At 60.6% G+C, this 22455-nt stretch overlaps 1 protein-coding gene across 13 annotated transcripts in view; it reads left to right on the forward strand.

Annotated features, from left to right (window-relative positions):
• Nucleotides 1-22415, forward strand: part of HSPG2 (heparan sulfate proteoglycan 2) — a 98735-nt gene extending 76320 nt beyond the window's left edge. For 9 of the 13 annotated variants that reach the window (XM_072750847.1, XM_072750840.1, XM_072750837.1 and 6 more), the window contains 43 exons: nucleotides 433-568; nucleotides 721-872; nucleotides 1307-1445; nucleotides 1558-1709; nucleotides 2300-2435; nucleotides 2553-2704; nucleotides 2910-3048; nucleotides 3599-3750; nucleotides 3932-4079; nucleotides 5142-5293; nucleotides 5728-5869; nucleotides 6114-6265; nucleotides 6648-6789; nucleotides 6905-7045; nucleotides 7265-7399; nucleotides 7643-7824; nucleotides 8471-8666; nucleotides 8926-9105; nucleotides 9414-9674; nucleotides 9855-10059; nucleotides 11245-11342; nucleotides 11723-11989; nucleotides 12477-12586; nucleotides 12784-12931; nucleotides 13014-13130; nucleotides 13487-13504; nucleotides 13767-13878; nucleotides 14549-14693; nucleotides 14782-14881; nucleotides 15014-15123; nucleotides 15248-15356; nucleotides 15922-16020; nucleotides 16346-16567; nucleotides 16803-17047; nucleotides 17331-17502; nucleotides 17592-17714; nucleotides 17805-17849; nucleotides 19910-19985; nucleotides 20077-20155; nucleotides 20275-20345; nucleotides 20527-20610; nucleotides 20977-21080; nucleotides 21181-22415. In XM_072750847.1, coding sequence (XP_072606948.1) covers nucleotides 433-568; nucleotides 721-872; nucleotides 1307-1445; nucleotides 1558-1709; nucleotides 2300-2435; nucleotides 2553-2704; nucleotides 2910-3048; nucleotides 3599-3750; nucleotides 3932-4079; nucleotides 5142-5293; nucleotides 5728-5869; nucleotides 6114-6265; nucleotides 6648-6789; nucleotides 6905-7045; nucleotides 7265-7399; nucleotides 7643-7824; nucleotides 8471-8666; nucleotides 8926-9105; nucleotides 9414-9674; nucleotides 9855-10059; nucleotides 11245-11342; nucleotides 11723-11989; nucleotides 12477-12586; nucleotides 12784-12931; nucleotides 13014-13130; nucleotides 13487-13504; nucleotides 13767-13878; nucleotides 14549-14693; nucleotides 14782-14881; nucleotides 15014-15123; nucleotides 15248-15356; nucleotides 15922-16020; nucleotides 16346-16567; nucleotides 16803-17047; nucleotides 17331-17502; nucleotides 17592-17714; nucleotides 17805-17849; nucleotides 19910-19985; nucleotides 20077-20155; nucleotides 20275-20345; nucleotides 20527-20610; nucleotides 20977-21080; nucleotides 21181-21353 — 6021 coding nt within the window. In that variant the 3' untranslated portion in view covers nucleotides 21354-22415. The remainder of the gene's footprint in view (nucleotides 1-432; nucleotides 569-720; nucleotides 873-1306; nucleotides 1446-1557; nucleotides 1710-2299; nucleotides 2436-2552; nucleotides 2705-2909; nucleotides 3049-3598; nucleotides 3751-3931; nucleotides 4080-5141; nucleotides 5294-5727; nucleotides 5870-6113; nucleotides 6266-6647; nucleotides 6790-6904; nucleotides 7046-7264; nucleotides 7400-7642; nucleotides 7825-8470; nucleotides 8667-8925; nucleotides 9106-9413; nucleotides 9675-9854; nucleotides 10060-11244; nucleotides 11343-11722; nucleotides 11990-12476; nucleotides 12587-12783; nucleotides 12932-13013; nucleotides 13131-13486; nucleotides 13505-13766; nucleotides 13879-14548; nucleotides 14694-14781; nucleotides 14882-15013; nucleotides 15124-15247; nucleotides 15357-15921; nucleotides 16021-16345; nucleotides 16568-16802; nucleotides 17048-17330; nucleotides 17503-17591; nucleotides 17715-17804; nucleotides 17850-19909; nucleotides 19986-20076; nucleotides 20156-20274; nucleotides 20346-20526; nucleotides 20611-20976; nucleotides 21081-21180) is intronic. The other 4 variants (XM_072750838.1, XM_072750843.1, XM_072750846.1 and 1 more) reach the window with 1 other exon arrangement.
• Nucleotides 22416-22455: the final 40 nt, after the last annotated feature.

Raw genomic sequence — 22455 nt, forward strand, 5'->3', positions numbered from 1 at the left:
CAGAGCTCTGGCACGTAGAAATTGCCCAACCGTTATTACCGTACTACTGTTAGCAGTTATTAATATTACTGTGTTTTAAAGAGTTGAGGATGCTATCGATTGCAAGTTGTGCTATTATTCTTTGTACCTCTAAGGAAGAAAAGCTGCCATTTGTAACTGTAAAATTATTCCCCGTAAGACAGATTATTCACCGTAAGACACATCTTGATTTCAGAGACATTAATAAGTGTCTTAGAACCAACAGAAAGTGGTATTAGCGTTTGCCCAGTTCTCCATGGCTCCTCCTGGCCACCTCCGACTCTTGGGACAAGTCTCTCCCTAAGCAAGACAGTGGATGGCCAGGCCTGATGGGTCAGAGTGAGGCAGGGCTGTAGGTTACAGGTGTAGGGGCCTCGTGAGGGCCCCCTCTGAGCTCACCTCCATTCTGGCCAGACCCACGGCTCACTGCTGAGACTACACCAGGTGTCCCCAGTTGACTCGGGCGAGTATGTGTGTCGCGTGGTGGGTGGCTCGGTGCCCCTGGAGGCCTCTGTCCTGGTGACCATTGAGCCTGCAGGCTCTGTACCCGGTAAGCAGTCCTGGGGGTAGGGCAGGGTTAGGGGCCCAGCCGTGAGAGACACTGGCAGGACCCCACGAGACCAGTAGCCCTTACATTCACACACACACACCCCCCACCCTCCCCTCCTAGCCAGGGACTCACCCTCTGCCCTCTGTCTCCAGCGCTGGGGGTCACCCCCCCTGTCCGGATTGAATCGTCGTCCTCCCACGTGGCAGAAGGGCAGACTCTGGATCTGAACTGCCTGGTTGCTGGGCAGGCCCATGCCCAGGTCACGTGGCACAAACGCGGGGGCAGCCTCCCCGCCCGGCACCAGGTAGGAAGCAAGAGAGCTAGGGGGGAGCCTGAAGGACCTTTGTGACTACAGAGCAGGGCATCCAGGCTTTGAATTCAGGCGTACCTGAGTTCAGTCAGACACTGTTCTGCCCTGTGCCTGCTGTGTGGCTCTACGCCAGTCACTCAACTTCCCTGATCCTCAGTGCCCTCCTCCGTCAAGTGGGCTCCCACTGCCTACCTCACCTGCCCCATAGCACGTCAACAACTGTTGGCTGCCCACTCCTTTTCATTGGGCCCAGTCCCACACTGGAGCAGGGGAATTGACTGGCCATGAATGCTGGTCTTTCCAGCAAGAGCGCCTCGCAAGGCCAGCTGGCTGGACTGGGCTGGGAGCAGGGCCAGGGGAGGGAGCAGGAGCCTGGCCCGGAGCCCCGGTGCCTGACCCTGAGCGGGGCTCCCTCCTGCCCCACCCAGGTGCACGGCTCCAGGCTGCGCCTGCCCCAGGTGACCCCCTCCGACTCTGGGGAGTACGTGTGTCGCGTGGTGAGCAGCTCGGGGACGCAAGAAGCCTCCGTCCTGGTCAGCATCCAGCAGCGCCATGGCCCCTCCCACCGTGAGTGTGTGTGGGGGGGTGGTCCTGACATCCTGACAAGCAGTGGGGGGGCCACGAGGGCGGCTCCAACCTCAGCGGCTCCCACACCCTGTCTCCTGTCTTGGCCTCCCAGCCCAGGGTGTGGTGTACCCCGTCCGCATTGAGTCCTCCTCGGCCTCCCTGGCCAACGGACGTGTCCTGGACCTCAACTGCCTGGTAGCCAGCCAAGCCCCGCACACCATCACCTGGTATAAGCGTGGAGGCAGCCTTCCCAGCCGGCACCAGGTATGGAGGCACTGGGTGTGGGTGCAAAAACTGGGCACACCGGTTCTAATGGGACTCAGGAGCGGCTCTCAACCCCTTCCCTGTGCTCTTCAGCCATTCAGCAAACATTGAGCGTTCTTACTTGATGGGCGCTACTGACCTCAGTTGGAGCCCATATTTTACCAGAACATTCTATGATTTACTCACTCACTGAATGTCCCTGAGAATCTGCTCCAGGCCGAACGTGTATGCTTGGCACTAAGGATTCCAGGTAGAATGAGACAGGTGCCCGCCCTCCGGGAGCTCACAGGCTAGCGGATGGGGCAGACATGTCCTGTGACAGCAGTGTAATAGAAGGCAGAGCAGGGCACTCGAGTCACCAGGGATGGCCTCCGCAGGCTCTAGGCCCAGGTAACAGGTGAGAACAGGACAGAGGCTACAGACAGGCCTGTCCGTGCCAGCTGGGCCGTGGGGAGGCCACCGAGGGGTTCTGAAGGACGTCTTGGTGGCGGCCAGCCCCGACAAGGCAGAGGAGGCTCCTGGAGGCCAGGGCGGCGGCACTGGAGATGTGGAGGTGCTGCCCCCACCCACTGACACTTGCTCTCCCTCAGATCGTGGGCTCCCGACTCCGGATCCCCCAGGTGACGCCGGCCGACTCGGGTGAATATGTGTGTCACGTCAGTAACGGTGGCGGCTCCCAGGAGACCTCACTCATTGTTACCATCGAGGGCAGTGGCTCCTCCCACGGTGAGAGGGCACAGGGCAGGGGGTCCAGGCAGGTGATGCAGGGGGAGGCGGACAGGGCCCTGGCGCCATCACTGCTGCCTGACTCCGGCTGTGGGTCCCGTCCTTCTCTGTCTCCAGTGCCCAGCGTCTCCCCCCCCATTAGGATCGAGTCCTCGTCCCCCACGGTGGTTGAAGGGCAGACCCTGGATCTGAACTGTGTGGTGGCTGGGCAGCCCCAGGCCACCATCACATGGTACAAGCGTGGCGGCAGCCTTCCCACCCAACACCAGGTACAGACTGGAGCCGTGGCCGTGAGGGCAGAGCCCCTGCCCCCAGGGCGGGCACTGCAGGGACAGCCCCCATGGGCAGAGAACCGGCAGTGAAGTCCTCCCTCCCGCCCTGGGTGGGCAGAGGGCGGCCTGGAAGGAGGCCTGGGCCGGCTGGTGACTTCCTGGCCCCTCACCCCTGTCCCCCTTCTTCCCCATCTGCCCCCAGGCCCACGGCTCCCGCCTGCGGCTGCACCACATGTCTGTGGCTGACTCGGGCGAGTACGTGTGCCGTGCCAACAACAACATCGATGCCCAGGAGACCTCCATCATGGTCTCCGTCTCCCCCGGCGCCGGCAGCCCCTCCGGTGAGTCTGACAAGGGCCCGGGAAGGGACCAGGAGACTCCGGTAACAGTGCTCCCTGGGGAGTCAGCAGTCAGAGCTCTCATGTGACGGTGGCAATCCGGGGCAAGGGCTCTGCAGAAAGATGCCTGGGTTCGAATCCTGCCTGTACCACTAAGAGACTTGGGTTCCCTCAGCTTCATTTCCTCGTCAGCAGCACGGAGATGCCGGTCATCCTGACCTCGCACTGTCCACTACAGTGGCCACTGGCCACACATGGCAATTACTGTTGAAGTTTAACACTCACGTCACGTTTCAAGTGCTCCAGAGCCACACGCAGCTGGTAGCTGCCGTAGTGGATGGTGCAGATATAGAGGATTTCCATGATCACAGAAAGTTTATGAATTCTGTGAGGATTAAATGAGTTCACACACACCCAGTGCTTCTGACAGTGCCTGGCACGCTATAGGCACTTAAGAGGTGTTAGCCATTGTTATTACCTTGGGCCCCAGGGGTTTCTGTGGCTGAGGCTCTTACCAACCCGGTTGTACCCAAATCTGCTTCTGTGCCCACAGTCCCCGGCAGTGCTGTGCCTATCAGAATTGAGTCCTCCTCCTCCCACGTGGCCGAAGGGCAGACCGTGGACCTGAACTGCGTGGTGCCCGGGCAGACCCACGCCCAGGTCACATGGCACAAGCGCGGGGGCAGCCTCCCCACTCACCACCAGGTATAAGAGTCGGGGCTGGAAATGATGGGAGGGCTGCTGAATGTGGGGGCGCCAGTTAGAGGCCCCTCCCCCAAGAGCTAGTCAGGAGGGAGGCCACATGCCTGCCTAGGTCAGAGGGTAGACCTTGACCCTCTGACTCTCTCTTGCTCTGCTCCTGTTCCCCTGTCCTGCCCCTGCTCAGGCCCACGGCTCTCGGCTGCGGCTGTACCAGGTGTCCCCAGCTGACTCAGGCGAGTATGTGTGCCGCGTGGGGAGTAGCTCAGACCCCCTGGAGGCCTCAGTCCTGGTCAACATCGAAGCCTCTGGCTCCAGCGCTATTCCTGCTCCTGGTGAGAGTCTCTATGGTGGGGCAGGGAGGCTGGAGCAGGAAGGCAGCAGGGGGAGTAGGGAGGGTGGCAGTGACCAGCAGGCAGAGTCGGGAGCCAGGTGAACCAGGATGTCCAAGGCCCGAGAACAGACTTGGGGGTCTGGCACAGGTGGGCTTGAGTCCCAGCTCCTCTGTCCACACTCTGAGATGTTGCACAAGAGGCTCCATGCTTCACCTTCCTTGTCCGTAGAGTGGGGCTAGCAGAACTCTTGCAACAACCCATGAGCTCCCTAAAGGCTGGAACCGTGCTTTTGGGGGTACAAGAGGGTGCTCTGGAGCAGTGCCCTGGTAAAAAGTCTTTCATATTAGTGGTGTTATATCAGAGAAAAACAGCCACATATGAAGCCCACCATGATTTCAGGGAAATCATTGCCTACGATGGGGCCAAGTATTTAAGGGTTCTGTTAAGCGACTCCGTTGACAGGAAAACGTAACATAACGTGATTAATACGTGGCTGTAGCAGACATGATAGTACATGAAGTGCTAAGTAACAAATGTGATCAAGCACTTACGAGGTGCTGGGCCCTGTTCTGTTTACCCATATTAACCCATTTCGTCCTCACAAGAACTGTTGGAGGTCAGTATGGTTGTTCTCCCCATTTTACAGATGGGGAACTGAAACTCGGGCAGGTGAAGTAGTTCTCCGAAGGTCATACAACTAATAAGTGGCAGAGTTAGGTTTGGAACCCAGGGAGTCTGGCCCCAGAGTCTGGGTTCTTAGCCACACATCGCTCAAGTTTGAGAAAAATGAGTGACCTATGTGGAGGTGCCTGGCCCTGTGCCCTGGCCACTGGAGGTGCTGGGAGCACAAGAGGAGATAGTGGTGGGGCCGTGGTCTGGGGCTTGCCATTTCCTCCAGGCCAGCCCAGCTGCCCCAGGCTTCAGAAGAATAGGCAGTGGGGGGATCGAAGCCATCTCTCCATATGCGGTCTGGCCCCTGGTCCGAAAATCTGGGCACCCGGAGGTAGGACTGACGGCAAAGGGGTGGGAGTTACAGCTCATTGATCTCTTCCTGTGCCTCAGCCCCAGGTGGCTCCCAGCCCATCCGCATCGAGACCTCCTCCTCCCATGTAGCCGAGGGGCAGACCCTGGATCTGAACTGTGTGGTCCCTGGACAGGCCCACGCCCAGGTCACATGGCACAGGCGCGGGGGCAGCCTTCCTGCCCGGCACCAGGTACAGGGGCTTGGAGAAAGCAGGATGCGGGCCCTCCCCACCCCACCCCTGCCCGACAATCCTGCCTCAAACTAGCCAGGAGGGAAGGTGGCCTCACCATCCAGGGCTTTGGGGGAATTGCAGCAGGAGGTCACTGACATCCAGGAGGTGGAGAACAGGCTGGGCACGGCAGAGCCGCCACCGGCTTCTCAGCACCTTGGTGCAATAAAAAAAGGCACCTGTTACTCAGGACACTAGACTTCTTCCTACCACAAAATGTCATAAACGTACTCCACGGTGTCTGAAGTCTCAGGGGGTCACCCTGCACAGGATGCAGCCTTCACAACTATACGTGACGGTCCTGGGGTGCACGTACCAGAGGGCTTGGGCATCTGAAGCCCATGGCTGCCAGGCCCCCAGCTCACCCTCCCCACCCTTGCCCTGACACTGGCCAGGTCCACGGACCCCTGCTGAGGCTGAATCAGGTGTCCCCGGCTGACTCTGGAGAGTATTCATGCCAAGTGACCAGCAGCTCAGGCACCCTGGAGGCTTCTGTCCTTGTCACAATTGAGCCGTCCAGCCCAGGCCCCATTCCTGGTAAGTGACAGGGGCAGGGGGTGAAGCTTGGGGACCTCTCCCTGGCCCTGCTCCTCCCGACTCTTCCGGCGGGGCTCTGGCTCTCTGCTCCTTGGAGGTCCTCCAGCCCCTCCCCCCCACCACTGGGGACCAGCCCTGGGTCTGGGCGGCATGAGCCCATGGTGTCTTGTCACTACCACCAAATTCAGTCCCTGCCTCCATGCCCCAGAGCCTCACCCTTCTTACCCACCCTCTGTGTCCCCAGCCCCAGGACTGGCCCAGCCCATCTACATCGAGGCCTCCTCCTCCCATGTGGCCGAAGGACAGAGCCTGGACCTGAACTGCGTGGTGCCCGGGCAGGCCCACGCCCAGGTCACATGGTACAAGCGTGGGGGCAGCCTCCCCGCCCGGCACCAGGTACAGGGGCCTGCTGGGAAGCGTTCCAGGGCAGTCAGGGCTCAACTTACATTTGCTTTCTGCACCCCAAACCTCACATGGACCCCGGCCTCCTCCTGGACCCCAGGGGATAGTGTAGTTTTTGGAGCAGAGCTGCTCAGCATGAGAGTGGGAGACCTGGGTATTCCGGCCCTGCTGCCACAGTGTTCCCGGGGCAGCTTCCTTCTCTGCACAGTGGGTCGGTCAGACATGTAGGATCCAGTAAATGACACTCCCTCATCCCTCCCCACTGGAGCCCTGAGCTCCTGGGACTTTAGGGAGAATCAACATGGCACAGTGGGCTTGGGGACTTGCCCTGCCCCAGTGCTTTGGCCTGACGGCTGCCCCCTCCTAACTCCCACAGACCCACGGCTCCCGGCTGAGGCTGCACCACGTCTCCCCCGCTGACTCGGGCGAGTACGTGTGCCGCGTGGTTGGCGGCTCGGGCCCTGAGCAGGAGGCTTCCTTTACAGTCACTGTCCTGCCCAGTGCGGGGTCCTCCTACCGTGAGTGTGGCAGATGCCACGGGCAGGGGGAGGAGGGAGACCGTGGAGCTGAGGCGGGGAGGCCAAGCCGAGCCAGCCCTGCTGAGCCCAGCCCCCCGCCTGCCTCATCCCCCAGGCCTCAGGAGCCCCGTCATCTCTATCGACCCACCCAGCAGCACCGTGCAGCAGGGCCAAGATGCCAGCTTCAAGTGCCTCATCCATGACGGGGCAGCCCCCATCAGCCTCGAGTGGAAGACTCGGAACCAAGAACTGGAGGGTGAGCTGGGGGGTGGGGGGAGGATCCTGGAGGCGGGTGTGAGTGGGCATGCCCAGGAGTGAGTGATCATGCCCAGGAGTGAGTGGGCAAAGGTTGAGGCCTGGGCCCCTGTGAGCTGGACACAGCCAGGCTGGAGGGGTTGGGGACGTGGGGCAGAGCCACGCCTACGGCAACACCAAGGCACAAGGAACACCTCACTGACCAGCGCCAACTCCGCAGACAATGTTCACATCAGCCCCAACGGCTCCATCATCACCATCGTGGGCACCCGGCCCAGCAACCACGGGACTTACCGCTGCGTGGCCTCTAACGCCTACGGTGTGGCCCAGAGTGTCGTGAACCTCAGCGTGCACGGTGAGTGGCCTCAGCCCTGGGGGCTCCGCTTTCCTGTTTCCAGCCCTGATTCTGAGCTCACAACCTCCAGATCTCCATCCCGCCTCAGCCAACGCCTCCCTCTTGGGCATCCTCCTTCTTGGCCTCGGTTTCCACATCCGTGCAGAATAGTGCCCACTGGGCAGTTACTGCGACAGGGGCCGTGAGGTGCGTGTGGTGGGCAGAGCCCCGCAGGCGCATCAATGATGCCGTTCCTCTGCGCAGGGCCCCCCACTGTGTCTGTGCTCCCCGAGGGCCCCGTGCGGGTGAAAGTGGGCAAGTCTGTCACCCTGGAGTGTGTCAGTGCTGGGGAGCCCCGCTCTTCAGCTCGCTGGACTCGGATCGGCGCCCCCAACAATGTAGAGCAGCGGATGTATGGGGTCGTGGACAGCCACACGGTGTTGCAGGTGAGGCAAGCCTTCCCCTGGCCACAGGCCAGGGCCTTTTCATCTCTGGGTCTGAGGGTCCAGCCAGGGCCCATCCTGGAGCACATGCTTAGAGGAAAGAGTCGTGAATGGGCAGATGGGTGATGAATGGATGGATAGAGAAAGAGGGGCATGGGATAAGTGTTTGGTGGGTAGATTGGAAGATGGGCAAGAAGAAAAAAGGTAAAAGGGAAGGAAGAAAGAATGGCTGGAAGGATAGATGGATGGGTGGGTAGGTGGGTGGGTAGATGGGGGAGTGGGTGGTTGGGTGGATAGGTAGGTAGATGGGTGGATGGGTAGGTGAGTAGAGGGTGGGTGGGTGGAAGGGTGGCTGAATGAATGGGTGGATGTGTGGGTAGACAGGTAGGTGGGTGGATGTATGGTGAGTAGATGGGTGGGTGGGTGGATGTGTGGGTCAATGGGGGAGGGGTGGGTGGGTTGATGGACAAGTGGATGGGATAGACTAATGGGCTGGATGTCTTGAGTTTGTAAGTCCTCAAGCAGCCCAATAGGAGAACCAAAAGCAAAGGGAAGGGTAGAGGGAAGAGGTGAAAGCAAGCCAGAGCTGGGGGCTGATGCCGAGGTGCTTGTCTGTGCCCACTTACCCAGCATCCTTGCTTTCTTCCAGATCTCATCAGCTAAACCATCAGATGCAGGCACCTACGTATGCCTAGCTCAGAATGCACTGGGCACAGCACAGAAGCGGGTGGAGGTGATTGTGGACACGGGCACTGTGGTCCCAGGGGCGCCCCAGGTCCAAGTTGAAGAAGCCGAGCTGACCGTAGAGGCTGGACACACAGCCACCCTGCGCTGCTCAGCCACAGGTGTGGACGGGGGCTGGCACACAAGGCAGGCAGAGCAGTGCTGCCCTGGGGCCTGAATTGTAGACACAAGAGATCTGAAGATGGTATCATACCCCGGGAGGGGACTCTGTTGCTGGCACCACCCAGTGATGGCTGAGGTGCCCACTCAGTGACCCCCGTGAAGGGACAAGGTCACCCGATCACTTCTACACCAGCCTCATGCCCAGCTAGTCTCTAGGGCCGCCCACTGACATCTGTGGTCTTTTATTCCACTCTGCAGGCAGCCCCATGCCCACCATCCACTGGTCCAAGCTGCGCTCCCCGCTGCCCTGGCAGCACCAGCTGCAAGGTGACACACTGATCATCCCCCGAGTAGCCCAGCAGGACTCAGGCCAGTACATCTGCAACGCCACTAGCCCCGCCGGGCACGCTGAGGCCACCATCGCCCTGCATGTAGAGAGTAAGGCGCTCATCCGCCCTCCTTGGGCTCCCCTCTCTGCCCTGCATGCAGGTCTGAGGCCCAGGCAGGCTACACCCTGGACAGAACCCAAGGAATGCCATCCAGAGGGCCCCATGCACCTCAGGCCCCCAGAGCCTGCCCTAGTCTGAGACCTACCTCTCCTCCCGGGACCCTGGCTCCCCTCATCCCGTCCTCTGCTTCACTACTGGGCATCTCGGGTCCTTTGGCAAGTCGCCTGGGTCAGGCATCAGCTCCCACCTGACCACTGATCTTCCTTGCCCTGACCTCTGTGTCCCCTCCCAACCCAGGCCCACCGTATGCCACCACAGTCCCGGAGCACACTTCGGTGCAGGCAGGGGAGACAGTGCAGCTCCAGTGCCTGGCTCATGGGACACCCCCGCTCACCTTCCAGTGGAGCCGCGTGGGTGGCAGCCTCCCTGCAAGGGCAACCGCCAGGAACGAGCTGCTGCGCTTTGAGTCCGTGGCCCCTGAGGACTCGGGCCGCTACCGTTGCCAGGTCACCAACAAGGTGGGCTCGGCAGAGGCCTTCGCCCAGGTGTTTGTTCAAGGTGAGCAGCCCTGGCTCCGGAGGCACAGAAGGGGGTCCTACAAAAAGAACATCCCTTGGATATTAGGATGGGGAATTTCTGGGTCCTGGGAGGGGAGGCATCACGGATATCATATCACTCTCATGCATGCGTGCACACACGCACACACACACACAGAGAACCTCCTGCATGTCCCCACAGGCCCCTCTGGCTCTGTCCTGGCAACTGCCATCCCAGCAGGATCCACGCCCACCGTTCAGGTCACACCTCAGCTGGAGACCAAGAGCATAGGGGCCAGCGTCGAGTTCCACTGTGCCGTGCCCAGTGACCGGGGCACCCAGCTCCGCTGGATCAAGGAAGGGGGTCAGCTGCCTCCTGGCCACAGTGTGCAGGATGGGGTGCTCCGGTGAGTCGAGAAGGGCAGCCAGACTGAATTTGAGCACCCTAGTCCAAGGTGCATAGGGTGGGGATGCCCCGGGGGGAGGGGGGTGTTAGGACACCTGTCCTGTGGGGCTCAGCATGAAACCATGTCCTTGGACAAGTCACTTCCATTCTCTGAGCCTGAATGCTCTTAGCCCTACAAGGGCTTACATGAGGCCAAATGAGATTAATGAGATTACTAAAGCACATGGAAGGCTTTCAGTAAACAGTGGCTCATATCTGTATCCTTATCAGTAGGGGAGAGGGAATAGGCTCTGAGGCCAATTACATACACATGACCCAGATCTCAGCTCTGCTGTTCTGTAACTGTGGGTTCTTGAGATCTGACCATAAGGTCTTGACCTAAAATGGTTGTGGTGGGGATCCCTGGGTGGCTCAGCAGTTTAGCACCTGCCTTTGGCCCAGGGCGTGATCCTGGAGTCCCGGGATCGAGTCCCACATCAGGCTCCCAGCATGGAGCCTGCTTCTCCCTCCTCCTGTGTCTCTGCCTCTCTCTCTCTCTCTCTCTCTCTCTCTCTCTCTCTAATAAATAAATAAATAAATCTTTAAAAAAAAAAAATGGTTGTGGTGACATTAGTCGGCCTGCCTGCCTGTCTACCTCACCTTCTCCCTACCTCATGTGGTTAGTGGGAGACCAGAAGCTTATGCCACGTGCTAACCTCTGATGGCTTTGAGCTTGCATGCCATTGCAAAGCATTCTTTTTTCTTTTTAAGATTTTACTTGACAGAACGAGAGAGCACAAGCAGGTGGAGTGGCAGAGGGAGAGGGAGAAGCAGGCTCCCCACTGAGCAGGGAGCCCCACGCAGGGCTCAATCCCAGGACCCTGGGACCATGACCTGAGCCTAAAGCAAATGCTTAACCTGTTGAGCCACCCAGATGCCCCCACTGGAAAGCATTCTTGTCAATTATTTGTATTCACTAATGTTGTATTATTTTTTTCTTTTTTTTTTTTTAATTTTTATTTATTTATGATAGTCACAGAGAGAGAGAGAGAGAGGCAGAGACACAGGCAGAGGGGGAAGCAGGCTCCATGCCCCGGGAGCCTGACGTGGGATTCGATCCCGGGTCTCCAGGATCGCGCCCTGGGCCAAAGGCAGGCGCCAAACCGCTGCGCCACCCAGGGATCCCGTATTATTTTTTTCTTTACAGAATCCAGAACTTGGACCAGAGTTGCCAAGGGACATATATTTGCCAGGCCCATGGACCGTGGGGACAGGCCCAGGCCAGTGCCCAACTGGTTGTCCAAGGTAGGATGGCGCCTTCAGGCCTCTCCTAAGAGCAGGAGACAGAGATGAGGGGTACAGGGATGGTGTTCCCCAGGAAGCACCTTAAATTTCTATGAAGAAAGAGAATTATTGCTTGTGTCTAGCATAGCATAAGGAGGTTTGACAAATATTGCAAGGAGGGGAGAAAAGGAGATGGGTGGAGCAAGTGGGTGCTCAGACCAACCAATGAAGGACAGCAGATACCCAAGAGGGTGAACCTACAAAAGAGAGCAGACAAGTGAGCATGTTCATGAGTGAATGTACGAGAAAGCAAATGGACGCCAGGGGCCCCAGTTCTCCCCTCCTTGGGCCAGGCCTGCAGCAGGCTGGCCTCACTCTGCCCCTGCTTCCCTCCTCCCTAGCCCTGCCCTCGGTGCTCATCAACATCCGGACCTCCGTGCAGACCGTGGTGGTTGGCCATGCCGTGGAGTTCGAGTGCCTGGCCCTAGGTGACCCCAAGCCTCAAGTGACATGGAGCAAAGTTGGGGGACGCCTGCGGCCCGGCATCGTGCAGAGCGGAGGCATTGTCAGGATCGCCCACGTGGAGCTGGCCGATGCAGGACAGTATCGCTGCACCGCCACCAACTCTGCCGGCACCACCCAGTCCCACGTGCTGCTGCTCGTACAAGGTGAAGGCCAGCGGGGACCTCCACGGGGATGGGGGGCATCATGCACTAAAGCACCGGAGATGCTGATGGAGACCCACAGCCCAGTGTGATGGCAGAGACGACATAAACACAGACACTCGAGAGTGACAAAGAGCAGTTATCAAGGGCCGACACATATCTGTGTTGTCTTTAAAGGAAGCTCCTTTTCACCCCAACCCGCATGACTTGCCCCCAAACTTACCACTGCATACTGCCCTGGTGCCCCTCCTCAGGTCCTCAGGGGATGACACAATGTTCTACTGGGATGTGTTGAAGCGTCTCGGGCTGTGGAGTCCAATGGACCTGTCCCTCAGTGTGCAAGCAGCAGTGAGCCTCATCTGTGAAATGGGGATGCAGTGCCTCCCTTCGGGGGGCTATTGTGGGGATGGAAGGAGTCAGGACACAGTTTGGGCTCTGAAACGGTGGGTGTCATCAGATTGATGGCCTGTGTCTCCTTCCCCACTCCTAGCCTTGCCCCAGATCTCAACACCCCCAGAGGTCCGTGTGCCTGCTGGTTCTGCAGCCGCCTTCCCCTGCATGGCCTCTGGCTACCCGACTCCTGACATCACCTGGAGCAAGGTAAGTGCCAGGCAGGGGCGCCGTGGGCCTGAGGGGTGGGGACCGAGTCTTCACCATCTCAGTGCCCCCAGGACCTGGCCTGGGTTTGGCACAGAGCACATCCGCAGTGCTTATGGGTGGGCCCGAGGTGAGATGGGAGGCAGGCCCTGGAGAGGTGCGGGCCGAGGCCAGGCTCCAACGTGCAGCTGTGTTTGCAGCTGGACGGCAACCTGCCACCCGACAGCCGCCTGGAAAACAACATGTTGCTGCTGCCCTCTGTCCGGCCTCAGGACGCCGGCACCTATGTCTGCACCGCCACTAACCGCCAGGGCAAGGTCAAAGCCTTCGCCCATCTGCAGGTGCCGGGTAAGACGGCAGCCTCTGCACTTGGCAGCGCCCTGCCCACTGCCTGGGAGGCATGGGTTCGAGCTGCGTTCTCTGCCCGCAGAGCGGGTGGTCCCCTACTTCACGCAGACCCCGCACTCCTTCCTGCCGCTGCCCACCATCAAAGATGCCTATAGGAAGTTCGAGATCAAGATCACCTTCCGGCCTGACTCAGCTGATGGTGAGCAGGGGAGGGGCCGCTGTGGGGTGGGGATCTCCCGGGCTAACCGCCACCACTGTCTGAGCCCTGAAGGCCCCCTGTCCTACCTACCTCCCCCAGCTCCCTGTCCCGGGACCCCTGGCCTGCCATCGGGGCCACCTCTCACATCCCCCCCTGTCTCTATCCCCACTGCTCAGTACCTCCCACCTCTGATGGGTACACCCACAGCCAGCCTCCTGGCCCGGCTTCCTGTTGGCTCTGTCCTCCTTTGTCTCCATCTCTCAGCCTTTCCTCCTCTCTCTCTTTCTCTCTCTCCCTCCCTCTCTCTTTTTCTCTCCCCCCCATCTTCCTACGGCTCTCTGACTTTCACTGTCCAGGCCTCCTTCTCTACTCGGGTGAGTCTCTGCCTCCCTGTCCTCTCAGGTAGGCCCTCCAGTGTGAGTGAAGCAGACTCCATGTGTTTGTAGGGACCGGGAGCCAGCCCTGGGTAGGGCGCCTCTGGAGACAGTGAGAAGGCCCTGGCTGCTCGGGGGTGTGTGGAGGGAGGGACGGGAGCTAGACAGTGAAGGCTCCCCGGCTGTGGTCACTCACTCCTGGGGCGGGGCGGACGGGGGGCCCGTGGCTGGTGGGAGGCCCTCACACGGCTGTGCCCTCCAGGGATGCTGCTGTACAATGGGCAGAAGCGGAGCCCGGGGAGCCCCACCAACCTGGCCAACAGGCAGCCTGACTTCATCTCCTTCGGCCTCGTGGGGGGCAGGCCTGAGTTCCGGTGAGACTCTCCCCCACCCCATTCACAAGGGAAGGGGCTAGAGGACTGGACCGCGGGGCTTTGGTCAGGCACACAGCACCCTGCACTGAGTTGAATGAAGGAGGAGATGCGGCCGTCACCCTCGGTGACCGCGTGATCTGTGGCGCAGGGACAGTGTGCCGACCGGGTAAAGGAGGAAGCAGCCCCAGACTAGCTCAGAACCGTGGCAGAGATGCTCGGTGATGCTGAGCGCGTGTCTACCGGGTAGGACTCCTGCAGACAGGATTCATACGTTCACTGGCTCAAAAATTAGTTGCTGGACTGGACTCCTCCTCTGTGCCATGCACCGGTAGAGACAGATCAAGTTCTGGCCTTGGGGAAATCCATATCCTAGTTGGGCAAGAGCAGCCATAAAGGAGGAAAGCAGCAAGGTGATCTCTAGGGCCATAGAGCCAAGGGCAGTTAGCACCCGGGGGCTGCTCTGGATAAACTCTGGGGTGGGGGGTGGAGGAGGAGACCCGAGGAAGGGGCAGGGATGGGGTGAGCTGGGGGTGGACAAGGCAAGGACAGGAACTAGATCAGAACGGTAGGAAACGGTGACATCGCCTTCCCCAGGCCGGGCCCCCTGCCCAGCCCTTCTGACTAGCCCAGTGTGCGCTCTCTCCTGCCCTGGCCCCACCCCACGGAGTAGGTTTGACGCAGGCTCAGGCATGGCCACCATCCGCCACCCCACACCGCTGGCGCTGGGCCAGTTCCACACCGTGACCCTGCTGCGCAGCCTGACCCAGGGCTCCCTGATTGTGGGCAGCCTGGCTCCCGTCAACGGGACTTCTCAGGTGAGGCCCCACCAGTCCCCCACACTTCCAGCCACCTGCCCACCACTGCCCAGCCCCTGTTCCCCATCCCGGCTTCTCCACTCCCCAGGGCAAGTTCCAGGGTCTGGACCTAAATGAGGAGCTCTACCTGGGTGGCTACCCCGACTACGGTGCCATCCCCAAGGCCGGGCTGAGCAGCGGCTTCATAGGTGAGCCCCTGCCCCACCTCCCCTGCTGGCTGGCTGAGCCCATGGGAGCCTGGGAGAGCACCCCAGGGTGCGGGGGGGCGGGGCAGGCCCCTGGCACTGCCACCCCTCTCATTGTGGCTGCCCATCGTGCAGGCTGCGTCCGGGAGCTACGCATCCAGGGCGAGGAGATCATCTTCCACGACCTCAACCTGACCGCCCACGGCATCTCCCACTGCCCCACCTGTAGGGACCGGCCGTGCCAGGTAACCCCGCACCACACAGCCCACCCAACTGCCCCTGGCTGCTGCCCTCCGCCAGGGAAGCCCCCGTGGGAAGTGGGGGAGAGCCAGGGTGTTCTCCACCTGACTTCTGGGGCTGGCTTCACAGAACGGGGGCCAATGTCAGGATTCAGAGAGCAGCAGCTACGTGTGCATCTGCCCGGCTGGCTTCACCGGGAGTCGCTGTGAGCACTCCCAGGCCCTGCACTGCCACCCAGGTGCGTGACCCACCCTTGTGACCGCTGCCACCCTTGGGTGCTCGCCTCTGCCCGCAGCTACCCCCTCCATGTCCACCCACAATCTCACTTGCCCAGGTTCTCACCACTCCTCCCAGATACTGACCTCCATCACTGCCACCCTAACACCCACTCTGCCCCCTAGCTCTGCTCCCCAAGTTCTCACCCCCGTCACTGGTGCCCAGTTACTCATCCTACCCCCATCACTGCTCCCAGGCGCCGACCCCCGCCAGCTTCTTACTACCCCAGGTACCCACCACCCTCTCATCCCTCACCAAAGCACTCACCCCATGACCTGCATCCCAGGTACCCACCACCCCACACTGTTACCCGGCCACTCATGCACCTCCCTCCCATGCTGCCCCCTGCCCAGCCTCCTGGGTGCCCCCTACCCCTCCACCATCCATTCCTCCTGCCCAGTCTCCCAACGTAGTCCTCCCAAGCTGGCCAAGGCCCCTGGGGTGCTATAGGTAGGGCTGTAGCATCAGGACCCCACCCTCTCCCAGGCCACCTCAATGTTCCTCTTGCTGCCCTCTGTGTCCCCCAGAGGCCTGTGGGCCCGACGCCACCTGCGTGAACCGGCCTGATGGCCGAGGTTATACCTGCCGCTGCCACCTGGGCCGCTCAGGGGTGAGGTGTGAGGAAGGTGAGTGGTGTCAGACCTGAGTCCCCAGGGAGCCCGGGAGTTGGGGGAAGCTGGATAGGGCACCCTGAGGCCACAAAGCGCCCTGTGAATGACAACACTTAGTCCATAGCCAGAGGGCCCCAAAGTCACCTGACCAAGCCTCTGCCCAGTCTGAATCCCCCCCATGAGAGTCCGTGAAGGGCCCCCCCTTCCTAGAGACACCTCCAGCCTGGTCTGCGGTGCCAAAGGGCAGGGGCTCCTGTGCAGCTGCAGCTGCTGGGCCTGAAGTGGGCCGGGCTGGGACACCGGTACCCTGACTGCGCTGGCTGATCTATGGCTGCTGCAGGTGTGACGGTGACCACCCCCTCCATGTCGGGCACCGGCTCCTACCTGGCACTGCCCGCCCTCACCAACACACACCACGAGCTGCGCCTGGACGTTGAGTTCAAGCCGCTGGCACCCGACGGCATCCTGCTGTTCAGCGGGGGGAAGAGCGGGCCCGTGGAGGACTTCGTGTCCCTGGCGATGGTCGGCGGCCACCTGGAGTTCCGCTACGAGTTAGGGTCAGGTGAGCACCAGACACCAAAAGCAGACCTTTGGGCTTTAGGTCCCCATGCCCAAAGGAGGGCTCAGATCCACTGAAGTCCCCTGTTCATTCACGTCCCTTCTCTCCATGCATGACCTTAGGCAAGTCCCCTAGACCCCTCCCAGGTTCCTCCCGGAACACCATGTCCACTCAAGTCCCCGTATGGGGACCGGGGGGCCCTCCGCGCCTGTGCCATCCCTGCCCGGCATCCCCCCAGGGCTGGCTGTGCTGCGGAGCCCCGAGCCGCTGGCCCTGGGCCACTGGCACCGAGTGTCGGCGGAGCGTCTGAACAAGGACGGCAGCTTGAGCGTGAACGGCAGACGCCCGGTGCTGCGCTCCTCGCCCGGCAAGAGCCAGGGCCTCAACCTGCACACCCTCCTCTACCTCGGGGGCGTGGAGCCCTCCGTGCGGCTGCCCCCGGCCACCAACGTCAGCGCTCACTTCCACGGCTGTGTGGGCGAGGTGAGGAGCAGCCCCAGGACCGCAGGGGAGGGCGGGGTGCCAGACGCTTCCCTGTGGCCTCAGGTCCCTGCTCTGTGACGCGGGGATGAGGACGCCTCCTGGAGAGGACCGGCTGCACCCCTTGACCTCCCCGGCGCCTGGGAGGCATGCAGCTCGGGTCCCTCCGTCACCTAGGCTGGGATGCCCCGTGACCACTCACGCCCCAGCTCCGGTTCCCAGCCACCCTCCGCTGCGCCCTGCTCCCCGCTGGGCCAGGGCCCCTCAGCGCCCCCTGTGCCCACAGGTGTCCGTGAACGGGAAGCGGCTGGACCTCACCTACAGCTTCCTGGGCAGCCGGGGCGTCGGCCAGTGCTACACCAGCTCCCCGTGCGAGCGCCAGCCTTGCCAGAACGGCGCCACATGCATGCCTGCCGGCGAGTACGAGTTCCAGTGCCTGTGTCTCGATGGCTTCAAAGGTGGGCGAGCCCAGCTGGCCCCAGCGGGGGGTGCGGGGTGGTGGGCAGCCACTCCGGCCCACGCCCGCTCACCGTGCCCTGGCCCACAGGAGACCTCTGTGAGCTCGAGGAGAACCCCTGCCTGCTCCGTGAGCCCTGCCTGCATGGGGGCACCTGCCAGGGCACCCGCTGCCTCTGTCCCCCCGGCTTCTCTGGCCCGCGCTGCCAACAAGGTAACCGTCCTGGCTTCTTCCCACCTGCCTCTGGGGGCCATCTGGGGTTGGCCACCCTGGCACAGTGTCTGCAGCTGCCTTTCCTCACAGGCACAGTGGAGTCTGACTGGCATCTGGAAGGTAGTGGGGGCAATGGTACGTACTTCCTATGGCCACACTGGCTTCCGGTCTCGGCCCCTCTCCCAGGTACCCCTGTGAGCAAGACAAGGCCAGAGAGAGGCTCACTGGGCTCAGAGGGACAGAACAGAGCCCAGCCATACACAGCCCGGTCCCGCTGTGTACTTACAGGCCAGGTGACCCGGGGCGGGGTCCTGAGCCACTCTGACCTCAGTTTCCTCCTCTACATTCATGCTTGTCGACAAACTATTGCATGCCCATCCTCACCCTGGAAGCGGGAAATATAAGATGAATGAGGCAAGACCTTCATTCTCAAGGATTCCACAATCTGTTTAAGAGCAGTGATCATTTCTTAAAAATCAGTGCTTATTGAACATGCGCAGGCACCGGGCTAACGGCTCTGTAGGTATCTTCTTATTTCTCACTAATGTAATAGGAGAGGTAGTGGTAGGGTGGCTAAGAGCACGGACTCTGGATTCAAATCCCCCCACCCACTATCTATGTGACCTTGGGTGAGTCACTTACCCTTCTGTGCCTCAGTTTCCTTATGTGTAAGGTAAAGAGAAGAAACATCCTTTCCACAAGAGCTGGATAAAAGTTTGTGTCACGGTACAATTATTTAATATACTTGGAATCATTATGTCTAAACCATAGGATTATTGTAAGAATCCGTTTATTTTTTTAAAAAATTTTATTTTAAAAAAATAAATAAATAAATAAAGATTTTATTTATTTATTCATGAGCAACACAGAGAGACAGAGACACAGGCAGAGGGAGAAGCAGGCTCTTCACAGGGAGCCTGATGTGGGACTCGATCCCAGGACCCTGGGATCACAACCTGAGCCAAAGGCAGTCACTCAACCACTGAGCCACCCAGGTGCCCCTATGAGGATCCATTTAAATGAAAGCATGCTTGCAGCTGGCTGTAAAGCTCCCTGCACGTTGATTGGCACATAGTAGGCGCTTGGTAAATGTTAGCTGTTAGCACCATCTGGTGGAGGGTGGCCAGATGTCCCCTACCCTCGTAGGCCCGCAGGGACCAGTGCTGGCCTGCGGGATGGGTCTGAGCAGTTAGGGCTGAGGATGCTGGAGCCACACACAGTATGGACGTGGGGGCCAACAGGCCCGGGGTGTCATGCAGGCTTCCCACTTGTGGGCAGGCCACTCACCACCAGCCCCCCACCCCCACCCCAGCCTGTCTTCCCAGCTGCAAGATGGAGGGAATACAAACGTTCTGAACTTTTCATGTGCCACGGACCTGGGTGACCAGCTCTCCCCATTTGCTCAGGACTGAGGGGTTTCTCGGAATATGGACTTTCAGAGCTAAACCCAGGACGGGACTCAGCAAAGAGGGATGATTGGTCACCCTATCTGGACCCTACTGACTATATAAAATAAAATACATAGGATTTTAGAGGAAACCAGTTATACTGAAATAAGGTTCTTAAAATATGTAAAATTTTCTGATTTGTAACATATGTAGTTCTGTATTAATGCAGTAAACGAGACCTCGTGGTGGCCCTAATAGCTACCACGATTTCAGCAAGCTCTGAAGTGTTGGTAACTACTGCGGCGTGATAAGGAAGTCCGTTAGTGGGACGCCTGGGTGGCTCAGCGGTTTAGCGCCTGCCTTCAGCCCAGGGAGTGGCTGGAGTCCTGGGATCAAGTCCCACATCGGGCTCCCTGCATGGAGCCTGCTTCTCTCTCTCTGCCTGTGTCTCTGCCTCTCTGTGTATGTCTCTCATGAATAAATAAAATCTTAAAAAAAAAAAAAAAGGAAGTCTGTTAGTAATAAATCATAGGTCCTGCTCCTGCTCCTTGGGTTTGCTGCCCACATGCCCTAATGAAAGGAACTGCTACACGTCATGAGAAGTGAGTGAAGGTAGAGCTACAGTGTCTCCCCACCCAAGTTCACAGGCCCCTGAATTGTGTCCATAGCCCTCTGCGGTCTCCAGAGACTGCAGGCTCAGGGCCCCATAGTAGCACACGTTGGGGTGGAGGTGGGGGTCCAGAGCCCGTGCAGTGGCCGCTCCATGAAGGCGAGCAGGTGCCTCACCATCCCCACATTGTCCCACAGATGCCCCTGGGCAGTACGGAGCCTATTTCCATGACGATGGCTTCCTAGCTCTCCCAGGCCGCATCTTCTCCAGGAGGTAAGATGGGTGTTGGGGGAGCCTGTGGATCCAGGAAGGGCAGCAGGAATCTGCAGCTTCTTCCCCCTCACCTGCCCCCTCCACTCCCCAGTGTGCCTGAGGTGCCAGAGACCATCGAGCTGGAGGTTCGGACGAGCACGGCCAACGGCCTCCTGCTCTGGCAGGGCGTGGTGAGTGTGGGCGTCTGGCCCGGTCTTAGGGTTCCTGGTGGCCAGGGCTGTGAGGCCACAGTGGCTGGGGCCTTGGCTCCCAGACCAGGAACCCCAGCGACCCTGTGCTTCCCTGACAGGACATGGGCGAGGCCGGCCGTGGCAAGGACTTCATCAGTCTTGGGCTTCAGGACGGGCACCTGGTCTTCAGGTGGGTCCGGGCACCTGGCCCTTCCTCCCCCCATCCCTGGCCCTTCTCACCCCTTCAGTGGCCTCCCCTCTGCTCGGTGCCGTGGCTCCTCCCGAAAGAAGCTGCAGCCCTCGGCACCCCAGCCCCACACACCACCACCGTCTGCCCCAGCTCACACTGTCTTGGGCCTGCATGTCTGCAGCTACCAGCTGGGCAGTGGGGAGGCCCGACTTGTCTCTGAGGACCCCATTGACGATGGCGAGTGGCATCGGGTGACTGCGCTGCGGTAAGGGAGTCCACCTGGGCCCTAGGGCGGGGGGCACAGAGTTCTGAGGTGGGACAGATCGCCGCCCACCACGTGCAGGGAGGCAGGCTTTGAGCTCTGGAGACAGAACTTGAACCATGGTGGGCGGAGAGGCCACCTGCAGGAATGCAGACTTCCGGTGGGGGGACAAAATGCCTTGGGGGGGAGGCCGGCAAGCACCCGAATGGGATGATGGATGAGAGCTGGGAAGCTACACCGGGCCACATCGCATCCAGTGGGGGAAGAAAAGGGCTCGGAGCAGGGCCAGGCTTCCCTAGCTGGCATATCTGAGGCAAAGGGAGGGGACTCGGGATTGGTGGTGAGGGGTCCGCCCCCGTCCCATCACAGAGAGGGCCGGAGAGGCTCCATCCAGGTGGACGGTGAGGAGCTGGTCAGCGGCCAGTCCCCAGGCCCTAACGTGGCAGTCAACACCAAGGGCCGCGTCTACATCGGTAAGTCCCGGCTCGGTGCTGGCCTAGGGCACCATCCTCTGGGCAAGGGAGGGAGGGGGGCTAGAGCATGCCCCTTCCTCACGCCCTGGGCTCCCTGCAGGCGGAGCTCCCGACGTGACCACGCTGACCGGGGGCAGGTTCTCCTCGGGCATCACGGGCTGTATCAAGAATCTGGTGCTGCACTCCGCCCGGCCCGGCGCCCCGCCCCCGCAGCCGCTGGACCTGCAGCACGGCGCCCAGGCGGGAGCCAACACTCGCCCCTGCCCCTCGTAGGCAGCCGCCTGCCCCAGACGGACTCCCGGGCAGTGTCCCAGCCCCACAACGTCGACTATATTATTATTATTAATATTATTATGAATATTTTGTAAGAAACTGAGGCAATGCCACGCTTTGCTGCTACTGCCCTGGGCTGGACTGGAGGGTGGGCACGCCACCCCCCATACACAAACGCACCTGGGCAAAGCCGCAGGCTGGTAGGTAAGGCAGGTTGGATGGGAGCCGGTGCCTCAGAGGGCCGCCAGGATTTGGGGTCAGACACGGTGGTTGAGTGGGCTCAGAACTGTCACCACCAGTAGAGAGCCCCCCCTTCCCCTAGAGCTGGGCTGTCCAGGTCAGCAGCCCTCGGGCAGCCCTCAATCCTACCAGAGCCAACTGCGGCCTGTAGCCTGGTGCCTCACCAGCTACCTGGAGCAAGGAGCATGGCCTTTACCACCCTCCGACGGGTGGGGAAAGCTCTTTAGTGCCAACTGTGGAACAAAAGGCAGCTCACCCCTGGGCGGGCAACCCCACTCCCGCCAGCCCACGTCCCAGCCCTTGTCACCCCTGCCCAGCCAGCTGGGCCACCTGCCCCTGATAGCCTCCCCCTCCCACCGAGCCCTCCTGGCCTGCATCCCCCCCACCCCCGCCCCCACCCGACACCTAGCCCAGGGCCCCCCGGCCTCAGGGCTGCCAGGGAAACTCCACCCCAACTCTTACCAGGAGCTGCTACAGGCAGAGCCCAGCACTGAGAGGGTCTCCCCGCCCACACCAGCCCATAGCCCCCCCACTGATCTGGAAGTGAAGGCCCAGGGGACATGGGGGGAGGAGGGCATTGGTGGTTGACAAGAGTTAGTGCCTTGGGTGGGGGATGCCAGGACTCATGACTGGGAGGGACAGGAAGGGGACATGACAGCCCTGCCCCATCTGTGGGAGCCTGAGGGCCCAACTGGGGGCATGTACCCTCCCCACCAGCAGCCCACAGATGTGGGGCCAGGACGCCTGGCCTCTGTGTCCTAGAAGGGACCCTCCTGTGGTCTTTGTCTTGATCTTTCTTAATAAACGGTGCTATCCCCGCCAGAGCGTGTCCTGCGCCTTCGACGGGGGCTTGACTCGGTGG

The sequence above is a fragment of the Vulpes vulpes genome, chromosome 2 (genome assembly GCF_048418805.1).
Source record: "Vulpes vulpes isolate BD-2025 chromosome 2, VulVul3, whole genome shotgun sequence".
Lineage (NCBI taxonomy): Eukaryota > Metazoa > Chordata > Mammalia > Carnivora > Canidae > Vulpes > Vulpes vulpes.